This window comes from Nothobranchius furzeri, chromosome 3 (genome assembly GCF_043380555.1).
Source record: "Nothobranchius furzeri strain GRZ-AD chromosome 3, NfurGRZ-RIMD1, whole genome shotgun sequence".
Classification (NCBI taxonomy): domain Eukaryota; kingdom Metazoa; phylum Chordata; class Actinopteri; order Cyprinodontiformes; family Nothobranchiidae; genus Nothobranchius; species Nothobranchius furzeri.
The window spans coordinates 52,830,915-52,843,478 of NC_091743.1; the positions used below are offsets into that span (position 1 = coordinate 52,830,915).

The window sequence follows — 12,564 nt, forward strand, 5'->3', positions numbered from 1 at the left end:
ACACCTAAAAGTAAACACAAGTGATCCAACATGAATGCATAAAATGTTTTCTTTGTTGAAGCAAATTTTAAAAACATAGTTTCTGTAGTTGGCTTGGATGCTTTGTTCATCGAGTAACGTTTTTGTGCCTTTGTTTTTCCTGAATACTTACCTGATTTCTGAGTCAGAGGACTCCAAAGTGCTTTACACATCCATTCACACACATTCATGCACACGTACATTAGCCAAAGCTGTGCTGAGGCACAATGACGGAGGCGAGACCACCCTTAGCAGGTGCCACCGGCCTCTCCAACCACCACCAGCAGACAAGAACAGTGAAGTGCCTTGACCAAGGACACAACAGCAGAATTCCCTGCAGGAACCCTGAACCAGTAGGTATTTGTTCGATTTTAAATCCAAGTACTTTTTTTTTCACATATTAAATCACACCCCTTAAAAATTACACTTGCAATCTCAATCATTAGTAGTGTGTATCATATGTATTTATTGTCAAAGTTTGGTTACTTTGGCCTTGAGTGAAGTCCCTTTTTTTATTACCCTTTCATCAATTGAAAAATAATCATGTATAAAACATGCTCTTAATTATTTTCCCTTTGATAATACAGTCAATATTGATTTATTTTTGTCTAGTAAACCTTTGTTATCGTAATTACCATAAACATACATATCTACGGTAATTCCATCTACTTCCCATGAGTCATAGCGCGCTTCCGTTAGGGAAGGGTGTGTTTTCTGGGCTATCTCCCTGTCGGTGTGAGTCTCCGCGCTGCAGCGACGCCTCTCGCCTCTCTCGGCAGCTGTGTAGTAGTATTCCGCCTGCCGCGCATTTTGTGTCAAGGTGCCACCGGGAGAGGGGCGACAGGCTGCTGCGCGTCAAAGGATACCAGTCACCATCCTCACGGTTCAAACGACACCCCGCCGCGGGCAATGCCGTTAGGAGACTAAAGTGGGAGTACATGAACAAAACACAACAATGACGGTAGACTTTGAAGAATGTATAAAGGATTCACCCAGATTCAGGTAAGGCTTCTCTTTTCATCATCATCACAGCGGTGCGCAAAAAATGGCACACCTTCTTTTGTAGGATTTCCCCCCCATAAAAACCTTGACGGCAAATCGCCAGGCTCTTGACGATTTTGTTGTGGCATCAGTAGGGAAAATAAAAAAAGATGTCATAATTTATGTCTGATTCACACATGTGCAGGAAAAAGATGGCGTTAGTCTGTGCATGTGTCATTCTCATGCAGTTTGTGCACAAATATTAAATTAAAAACAAATTAAAATCTCATGAGTGCTTTTTTCTTTAGACTGTGATGCATATTTATGAGTCTATCAATAGCTAATTCCTGTGTGATGGGTTCTTAATATGTTTTAGGTATATGTCAAAGGCTCAATGCCATGTTCAGAGAGGAACCATTTTGCCTGCATGTAAATGTATTTTCTATATGTGTCGTCATTAAGTGTCATATAGATTCATAGTGTGTGAATGAGCAGATACTCCTATGTTGCAGCATGGTGAGGGTGCAGTCTTGTTCTATTCATAGTAAAGGATGCAGTCACAAACTGTGTGGAGGGGAGATGCTTCGGCTGCAGGTTGGTGCGCAGGCGGCAGGTGAAGGAGCAGGAATGCATCTCTTGTTTTGGATTTAGCTATTTAGCTGCTCTTGTTTGCCTGCTGAATGACCTTACTCGGTCCATGTGCCAGTCTTCTGCTGCAGAAGCTGGCGGGAAAATAGTAGAGGAGATTCTAAAGAGAAAAAAAAGTTGGTCAGGGATCCCATTTTCATCCTCAGTTATGTCAGTTTTACTGCAAAAGATTATATCATATCTCACAGGTTTGTAAGTGTTTTCTTCTCTTCTGTTTTCCCATGGCAGCTGCTTTCTATTTGCTTTATGCTTTTGTGATCTTTCATAGTTGTTTCCCCATCTCTTCGTATGCTTGAGTATTTGTGGACATCTGCTGACTAGTCAGGAAGACAGACATGAAATCTGCTCTGCTGCTTGAATCTCTCGTTGATGGTGATAGATGCCTTGGACAAAAGGTCGGGAAGTGAAGGAGAAGCGGCACAGACTCAGACACTTCCCTGTTTCTCTCCTGCTGAATCTTCCAATCTTTATGAAATGAGGGTAATTTGAACATTTCCACAAAGCCAAAAGGAAGCAAGATTTTCTGTTTCAGTTGGTTATGGAGAAGGACACATGCAATTGTAACTGACATCCTGAAATTACATTAATTAGGCTTTCTATTAGTATATTGCTCGTATATTTTGACATTTTGGTGAAGTCTAATCCTGGTTTTGATCACACCGTTTCCCCCTGGAGAGTTGTAGATCTATTATTTTGGTTCTCTTTGCATCTGCCAACTACACGATTAGAAATACAGAGGGATAATAGAAATATTAGATCAAAGGGGACATCTGATCATGTAAAAAACAGTAGTTTCAAAAAAGCATATACCAGATTCCAGTGATGCAGCATAACAAAAGATACTGAAATATGAAATCATTATCCAAAAGGACAGCTGTGACACTGAGCAGAGACTTCATAGACCACTATAGGGAGCCTAAGTTATCTACTTCTGGACCATGGGTCCCCAGAAGAATGAAAAAAGAAATGCAAGTCAATGGAGCTAAAAATGCAAATTTCTAATCCCGTTTGTTATGTGCCGTGGATTTCACTTATACGCATTTTGATACCAAGAACACACTTTTCGAACGGGGTTAAAATACATCCAGGACTACAAACGTGCATCACCAAAGTGGCGTCATCGAACCAGACACGAAGAAAAGAAGAGGTAAAATGGCTGTAAGTTCAGCGAACTTCCAGTCCTTCCTTCAGGAGGACAGAACCACCATAAATCTGGTCATTTCGTAACAAGCAGCTAGGGGAGAGGAGATTCTGTTGTGATGTCATATGTGTGATGTACTGATTAGAGCTAGACCGATGTTATTTTTTTTAAGGCCGATACCGATTTTTAAAGATTTTTGTTGCAGATGGCCGATATCTAAAAGTGATTATTAAGGCTGATCTCTCTCTCTCTCTCTCTCTCTCTCTCTCTCTCTCTCTCTCTCTCTCTCTCTCTCTCTCTCTCTCTCTCTCTCTCTCTCTCTCTCTCTCTCTCTCTCTCTCTCTCTCTCTCTCTTTCTGTATGTATGTATGTATGTGTGTATATATATATATATATATATAGTAGTTGTCCACACAGGTGCCTGGTTTTATTCAGCTTTTAAAAATATTTTCAGCCGATATAGAAAAAATGGAATATATCGGTCGGCCTCTAGTACCAATGTCTGATTTGTAGTCATGCTATTTACAAACTTTTACAAGCTGATAAATCTCAAAGTAAGTGACTGGCGTGATCGAAACACACTTCATTACTTTTCATTCTAATAGAAGTACAACATATCTACGATCCAGGGTGTAAGGCAAAGCGGATTAGAAAATAGCTCCAATAGCTCCATTGACTTGCATTCATTTTGTCGCTGACCGGAAAGGGAGGAGACTTAGGCTCCCTGTAAGTGCCTGTTTATCTTAACACAAAATGACCTGGAAGTATCTTCTTTTCCCTTTTAGTAAAACATCTATAAACTCACATCTTTAATCTTATTTTGAAAAATGTTTGCCATTAAAACTGGTTCTGAGAGGGACACAGCTAGGTCATTGAAGTTGAATCTAGCTCCCTGTTGTGTCACTGTGGAGGAGCGGGAGCTGAAAGGGCAGCAGAAAACCAGTTCTGTCTAAAGCAGAACACATGCACCCCCGTTCTGCATGTCTGAACTTGTACCAGTGGTGTCGTTGAGTATGCATGACTGGGAGAACACCAAAGAGCGTTTTATTGTGTTTTCATTACAAAGCATCTTTTCTTCCGTCTCTTATTGTGCTGTTCTGTTTTCCGTCCTGTCCCCTTTTAAGTGGTCACCTGCTGCAGTCGTTCTTTAGATTCAAAGCATGTGATGGTGAGGTCTGGGTCCCTTTAAAGTTTCTACTATCTGATTTTCTTGAGGCATGTTCTTTCACACACTAACCCCTTCAGTTTCATTTCTAAACGCTGCAAAACAAAACAACACCCAGCGGATTAATGCACAATCGTATAATGTTCTCCTAACGTGCTCTGATATTTCATTGACTGTAACTATTAATATGCATTTGGGTGGGTGTTAGCTGTTGCCTAGCAACAGTAGGCGTTCGCTGCATGGCTGAGAGATGGGGAAAAATTAGGACAGGAAATTTAAGAATGGAAGAAAGAGTGAGTGGGTGCAGATATGAGAACGTCATTTTAGTGTGGCCTGTAATGTAGCTGTGTCTGTGTGTACATTTACATACATAGAAAATTTATTCGTGCAATTTTTAAGGTTAAATACATTTTAAGTCTTTAAAACCATTTTTCATTTACTATTTCTGATCATAATCGGTCACTCTGAGTTTTTCTTGCAGGGTGAACATGAAAACAGTCTCCTACACCTGTCTCCTGCTTTAGCTTCTGATAGAAAATAGATGGTTAAGTGCTGTGATTTGAAAACCCTCACATATCTATGTCACAATGGGAATTTACATTTATGACCTCGCCCATCTTGGCTCACATCTCAGGAAGGCGTTTATTTATTTATTTATTTATTTATTTATTTTGATGCAAGGAGAGAGAGCGTAAAGTGTCTTGGTGGCAGTGACTTTGCAACGTATAGCTGAACACGTTCTGTTAGCCAATCAGAAGCAAGGTGTGTGCATATCTTTAATAATAATGAGTAATCCTGCCATTTTCAGTCCACCCCTGCACCAGAAAACTTCTTCAGCTCAGAACAAAAGCATCATAGCTTTTTTTATAACTCAAGGCACTGATTTACACTAGGGAACACTGCGAATGGATTGAATAAACGAGTAAATCACACCTTTAAAGTAACTCATTGAAGAAACTGCTAGATTCTGGCTTGATTGAGGTGCTAACAGCTAGTCAAAATGAAACCAAAGTGGATTACAGTGATGTTAAAATAACTCTAATGTCAAAGATGAATGCCATATACCGTTTTGTAAACTTTTAAATACTAGTTGTAACACTTCTAGATCTAGTGTATCTCCTGGAATAGCTGTGTAAAGCGAAATGAACAGTGATGTGAAAGTTTACAAAACAGCTGTAACATGCTTTTAATTATTTTAAAACAGCATTCATTTGCTTTATCAACTTTAACTAGTGGTTAGCATGTCAATCCAGTCAGAACTCATAAGTGAGGTGATTCAGAGATTTACCAGCAACAGGTAAGATATTAATTCTTCCCAATCTTCCATAAAAATCAACTTCCTAGCCTTTTTTCCTTGAGGACCCCTTGCCCATGTCCAAGACATGCCAGGTTACCCAAACCCAACTCCTACCCACATACACACATTAAAATTTACAAACTTTATGCAAACTTACAGAGGCATAACTTTTGAGTATTGTGTATGCTATTGGGTGTCTTATTGGGATTTTATAATTGTAATTTTAATTTATTATTGATAACCATGTAAGTTGCAACCTCAGCACAGACAAAATTGTGGAGAATCCCTTTGATTTCTATTGACCCCACATTGGGAACCACTGTGCTAAAGTACTCCTGTTACTTAATTTTCATTCCTAGCATGACATTTCATATAATTTTGAACCATGATTATTGAAGAGCATGGCTGAGTACTCCTGAACTGGATTTGTAAAGCGCTGTATAAAAAGAAGCTTTTTAGCAGCTCTAATGAGAGATTTTCTACATTACTTTAAAAGCACGTCTCCATTTATTGGCAGATTAAAGAGCCTTTTAATGCTTCAGATGTCTGTCTGGCGCCCTGCTTTCTTTGAACTGTCTGGATATTTATTCCCTACCTGCATCACCATCATCCTCACACCTCTAATCCTCAAAATGTTCTCACTTTTTTTGTCTAGATAATGAATTCCTTCCTATTGGTCAGCCTCCAGTGAAACATGCAAATTGGAATCATGCTGTGTTTTCTAGTTAGGAGTTAGTAGGTCTACTGTTGCCAAAGTGACCGTTGATTCTGGGAGGCATGGGAGCTACCCGCGTCACTTGGACATGAAGAGTCATAATAATCTCATTAAACAATAAAACACACACGGATGTTTGCAGCATGCACCAACAGGCAGAGCTCCGTTTTGTCACACAGATGGTATGTCCTTGAATTTACATCTGCTGAGAAAGTGAATCAAAGTGTTTAACAGGATTAAAGAAGCCTAACACCAATGAACTTTTCAGCTGAGATGTTTTTTCTCACGGTGCGGGGGCTCGTTCTGATGCCCACACAGGAAAAAAAATGCAAATGACGACGTTAGTGGTCTTTGGCAGTGAATGAGTTAAAAAAAATGCAAACAATATTTTATATATATATTTTATTTGTGCTCTTCAAAATAAATACAAAATAGGCTTATAATAAAAATCTGAACATAAACATGTTAGAAAGTGGCGATCTATATCAACATACTATTGAAGAGACAAAATTCATCATTATAGAAATTCAAGTGGGGTCCGTACAAAATTGCTCGGAGGGCCAGAAATGGCCCCCGGGCTGCATTTTGGACATGACTGATCTAGGGTCACCGGGCTAGGGAAATAAATGACGGAATAATTGAAAGAAATCAAGACAAAGATTGGTATGTATCCAAAGTCATAGCAAACTGCATTGATTTGAGGTCATTTAAGCATTGGTCTTTGGTTCAGATCTGTGTTAGGATTACGCTGGGTAATGAAACTCAAAGCTGCTCAAACTGTCACATTTGTATTTGCACTAGTTGGCCTGTGTTTGACCTAGATATGTACAGTTGGATGTGAAGGTTTGGGCAGCCTTGTTGATCTTTATTATTTTCCTGTATAATTCGTTGGTTGTTACAGTAAAACAACACAGTTAAATATATCATACAGGAGACACACAGTGGTATTTGACAAGTGAAACAAAGTTGATAGGATTTACAGAAAGTGTGCAACAAGTGTTTAAACAAAATTGGGCAGGTGCATAAATTTGGACACCGTTGTCATTTTATTGATTCCAAAACCTTTCAACTAATAACTGGAACCATAAATTGGTTTGGTAAGCTCAGTGACCCTTGACCTCCATAAATGGTTGAATCCAGTCATGAGAAAGGGGGCTAATTGTAAGTTTCCCTCGTTTTTGACTATTTTCTGAGGAGTAGCAACACGAGAGTCTCGCAACAGCTCTCACATGAGCTGAAAACGAAGAATAACCAACTTTTGCGTCTCACTGTGTTACAAAACTAGACCAATGTGTTGAAAGGTAAGGCCACGCTATCCCAGTTACAGCCACTTGTGTGTTTTTAAACTAGACTGTTGAGATGTGGGGCAGAACGTCCAGCCTACCCACCCCCCAATAGTGGTTATTAAGCTTTAAATAACTAATTCTATCCTAGAAATAAGACAAAGTACATGAAAAATATAAAATGTTAGCACAAACATCAGCAAGGTAAGAACTGATCGATCTGATCATATGTGAGTCTACGATCTATAGAGGAAGAGATAAACTATATATTTTTTTAAGGAAGTCGTGGGGATCGGGGCGTCCATGTTGCATCTACGTATTTGAAGTTCTAAAATTTTCACTGGTCCCCTCTGGCCACCATATGAACGTTTTCTTGGAGCCACACTGCTGTGTTTGGTGCAGTTTCATTAGCTCTCTGCTGGGCTCTTTTATTGCAGACTAGTAAATATTTTTAATAAATGGTCACAATTTCTTTATATTTTTAAATAAAGTAGAATTATTAGATTTTTTTTGTGATTACTTTTCCACTGTTGTTCTTAAACATTGCCCCAGAGTGGATTTACCCTTAAAAAATGTATTTTCAGAACATTTTTTTTCCTTGGCAGCAGGCATTTCACTATTCACTGAACTCTTAAACTCTTTTGACCTGCAAGTTTCTGATTAAGACAATGCAGAGGGGCTGTACCATAAATAATATCTTACACTCCCTCCCCTTGGGTTCACATAAATATTTCAGTTGTGTGTAAAAGAAGAGGCCTTTATGGAGTGCTCCACCTGAAACAAGCGTGCCGTGTCAGGAGCATTAAACTGTTACAGCAGAAAAGGATAAATCTGGGGTTCATTACAAAAGAAGTTTTGTTTTTAAAGCGATGCCTCTGCAAGATGCTCAATAATTGTTTCTCCAGACGTCTCCACAGCTTGTAAACTTTAGTTTTGTTCACACATCATCTGGTGTGCTGAGTAAACAATTTGTTTACTTAGAAGGAAAGCAACTCAGATTCCATCTGGGCATTTTATAATTGATCTAAATGTGGAATATATCAAATGAATAAAATAGAAATTTTTTGCAGCTGTTGTAAAGGTTGTGTGCATTAAGATAATTTTTTATTTTTATCTGATTTGTGTTTATATGACTTACATGGGTGTCTGCTCACTAGCACGTATGCTAATCATGCTCTCAAACCCAGATCAGCAATGGTGCAGGATATATATGACATGTTGATGAGAAAAAATCAGTGCGGCACGTGCGCAATCCCTCTGAAAGAACAGTGCGTCAGATCTTCTGCTTCTCTGTAGCACGTGACGCCGGGGGACAGCATGGAACCCCCTTGTATGAAAGAGGATTATCAGTGACCACGCTGTCTGATTAAATCAAGTGGATATCCTACACAACCATTTAAAGCTTACACGCTGCTTCTATCGCCAAGGATCGCATGGCGGCTTTCATCCCTGTAGTGTGCTGGATGAGGAATTATAGAAATATAAATATTTCATGTCTGACTGCTTTTCTAGGAATGGAGGATTTTGGTGCTCTTTGGATCCCTGTTGTGCTGCTTTTGACGTTCTATCAACCTCCATCTGACTTTTTCACCTGCCTGACCTGGATTATTTTAGGACCTGTCCTCGATCATATTGATGTCATATTCTGCAGGAAGATCTTTGGACCAGCTTTTAATAACAACTACAGCTTGTGTGTTCAGAGTTTTTTTTTAAGAATCTGCACATAATTCTGATTATTTGCTAAAAGATGCATCATCAACCGCTGGAAATACGCCAATAGATTTATCAAATGTAATCGTAAATATTCGAAAAGTTGTTCTCCAAGATGGAGACAGCATGAAGTGGTCACTTCTGCTCCAAGAGTAGCAATAATGGTGGGATTGCCCATAACAGGTTTCATTAAATTAAATTTATAATCACAGAATTTAATCATTTGCTTTTTAAATAAATTGTATTTTATCCACTGAATCTGATTGTTTTGAGTGAAATGAATGGCATGTAATTGAATTGTACTGGGTCCTCATTGTCTGTTTATTACTCTGAGCTAACTTTAGTTGGGAGTTAGCACTACATTCATAAACTAAATTAAAACTATAATCATTCTTTTATTTTATGTTTTTTTTTTAAATAATTGCTTAGGGCAGTGGTTCCCAATCTTGGATCCATGTCCCCCCACGAGAGTCTCCACAAGATTCCAGGGATCCCCAAAATGTAGTCAGGGCTAAGGTTGTGAGGTTACTAAGATTATATTTGTAAAAACTGTCGTCGTCGTCTTCCTCCGCTTATCCAGGTCCGAGTCGCCGGGGCAGCATCCCAACTAGGGAGCTCCAGACTGTCCTCTCCCCGGCCTTCTCCACCAGCTCCTCCGGCAGGACCCCAAGGCGTTCCCGGACCAGATCGTAGATGTAACCTCTCCAACGTGTCCTGGGTCGACCCGGGGGCCTCCTGCCAGTAGGACATGCCTGAAACACCTCCCCGGGGAGGCGTCCAGGAGGCATCCTGACCAGATGCCCAAACCACCTCAACTGGCTCCTTTCAATGCAGAGGAGCAGTAGTTCTACTCCGAGACCCTCCAGAATATCCAAGCTCCTCACCCTATCTCTAAGGCTGAGCCCGGCCACCCTACGGAGGAAACTCATTTCGGCTGCTTGTATCCGCGATCTCGTTCTTTCGGTCATTACCCAAAGCTCATGACCATAGGTGAGGATTGGGATGTAGATCGACCGGCAAATCGAGAGCCTGGCTTTCTGGCTCAGCTCCCTCTTCACCACGACAGATCGGCTCAGCGTCCGCATCACTACAGTCGCTGAACCAATCCGCCTGTCGATCTCCCGATCCCTCCTACCCTCACTCATGAACAAGACCCCGAGATACTTAAACTCCTCCACTTGAGGTAGGACCTCTCCCCCGACCGGGAGTTGGCAAGCCACCCTTTTCCGGTCGAGAACCATGGTCTCAGATTTGGAGGTGCTGATCCTCATCCCAGCCGCTTCACACTCGGCCGTGAACCTACCCAGCAAGAGCTGAAGGTCAGAGCTGGATGAAGCTAGGAGGACCACATAATCTGCAAAAAGCAGAGACGAGATTCTCCTGCCACCAAACTCGACACACTCCACACCACAGCTGTGCCTAGAAATTCTGTCCATAAAGGTAATGAACAGAACCGGTGACAAAGGGCAGCCCTGGCGGAGTCCAACCCTCACCGGGAACAGGTCCGACTTACTACCGGCTATGCGGACCAAACTCAAGCTCCTCTGGGAAAGGGACTGAATGGCCCTTAACAGAAAGCCACCCACCCCATACTCCTGGAGCGTCCCCCACAGGGTGCCCCTGGGGACACGGTCATAAGCCTTCTCCAAATCCACAAACCACGTGTGGATTGGTTGAGCAAACTCCCATGCCCCCTCCATCACCCTTGCAAGGGTATAGAGCTGGTCCACAGTTCCACGGCTAGGACGAAAACCACATTGCTCCTCCTCAATCTGAGATTCAACTATCGATCGGACCCTCCTCTCCAGTACCTTGGAGTAGACCTTTCCAGGGAGGCTGAGGAGTGTGATCCCCCTATAGTTGGAACACACCCTCAGGTCACCCTTCTTAAAGATGGGGACCACCACTCCGGTCTGCCACTCCACAGGAATTGCCCCCGATGACCACGCAATGTTGCAGAGACGTGTCAACCATGACAGCCCTACCACATCCATAGCCTTGAGATACCCAGGACGAACCTCATCCGCCCCCGGGGCTCCGCCGCTGTGTAGTTGTTTGACTACCTCAGCAACTTCTGCCCCCAAGATTGGACAGTCCATCCCCAGGTCTCCCGGCTCTGGTTCCTCCTCGGAATGCGCATAGGTGGGATTGAGGAGCTCCTCAAAGTATTCCTTCCACCTCCCGACTATAGCCCCAGTTGACGTCAGCAGCTCCCCATCCCCATTGTAAACAGTGTGAGCGAGTTGCTGCCTTCCTCTCCTGAGGCACCGGACAGTTTGCCAGAACCTCTTTGGAGCCGATCGATAGTCTTTCTCCATAGCCTCACCAAACTCCTGCCATGCCTGAGATTTTGCCTCGGCAACTGCCACTGCTGCACCCCGCTTGGCTATCCGGTACCTGTCTGCTGCCTCCGGAGACCCACAGACCAGCCACGCCCTGTAGGCCTCCTTCTTCAGCCTGACGGCTCCCCGAACCTCTGGTGTCCACCAGCGGTTACGGGGGTTTCCACCACAACTGACACCGGCCACCTTGCGACCACAGCTAGCAACAGCCGCCTCAACAATCGTTGAATGGAACAAGGCTCACTCGGAGTCAATGTCCCCCACTGCTCTCGGGACGCGGTCAAAGCTCTGCCGGAGGTGGGAGTTGAAGACCGTCTTAACAGGTTCTTCTGCCAGGTGTTCCCAGCAGACCCTCACTATGCGTTTGGGTCTGCCAGGTCTACGCGGCATCTTCCCCTGACTTCTGATCCAACTCACCACCAGGTGGTGATCAGTTGACAGCTCCGCTCCTCTCTTCACTCGGGTGTCCAAAACATACGGCCGCAGGTCAGATGATATGACTACAAAGTCTATCATCGACCTGCGACCTAGGCTGCCCTGGTACCAAGTGTACCGATGGGCATCATTCTGTTCGAACATGGTGTTCATTATGGCCAAACTGCGGCTTGCACAGAAGTCCAATAACGAAACACCACTCGAGTTCAGATCAGGCGGGCCGTTCCTCCCAATCACACCCCTCCAGGTCAAGCTGTCATTGCCCACGTGAGCATTGAAGCCCCCCAGCAGGACAATGGAGTCCCCTGATGGAGCACTATCTAGCACTCGTCCCAGGGACTCCAAAAAGGGTGGGTACTCTGAACTGATATTTGGCCCATAAGCACAAACAACAGTCAGGACCCGTTCCCCAACCCGAAGGCACAGGGAAGCTACCCTCTCGTCCCCGGGGTAAACCCCAACACACAGGCAGAGAGTCTTGGGGCTAACAAAAAGCCAACCCCAGCCCTCTGCCTCTCACCCGGAGTAACTCCAGCAAAGGAGAGTGTCCAACCCCTCGCAAGGACTTGGGTTCCAGAGCCAATGCTATGTGTCGAGGTGAGTCCGACTATATCTAGCCGGTTCCGCTCAACCTCTGCCACAAGCTCCTGCTCCTTCCCCGCCAGCGAGGTGATGTTCCATGTCTCAAAAAACAGTTTTCTTGTCCGGGGATCGGATTGCCAAGGCTCCCGCCTTGTTCTGCCACCCGATCCACATTGCACCGGACCCTTCATGTTCCTCAGTTTGCAAAAACTGTATTTATAAAATATCAGTAGCACATCAATTAATA

The 12,564-nt window shown here is 43.1% G+C and overlaps 1 protein-coding gene across 1 annotated transcript in view; it reads left to right on the forward strand.

Moving 5' to 3' along the window:
• The first annotated feature begins 836 nt into the window (after positions 1–836).
• LOC107385549 (arf-GAP with coiled-coil, ANK repeat and PH domain-containing protein 3) overlaps positions 837–12,564 on the forward strand; it is a 76,660-nt gene continuing 64,932 nt past the window's right edge. Inside the window, exon 1 of the mRNA XM_015959508.3 lies at positions 837–1,020. Within this exon, the coding sequence (XP_015814994.1) occupies positions 974–1,020 (47 nt within the window). The 5' untranslated portion in view covers positions 837–973. The remainder of the gene's footprint in view (positions 1,021–12,564) is intronic.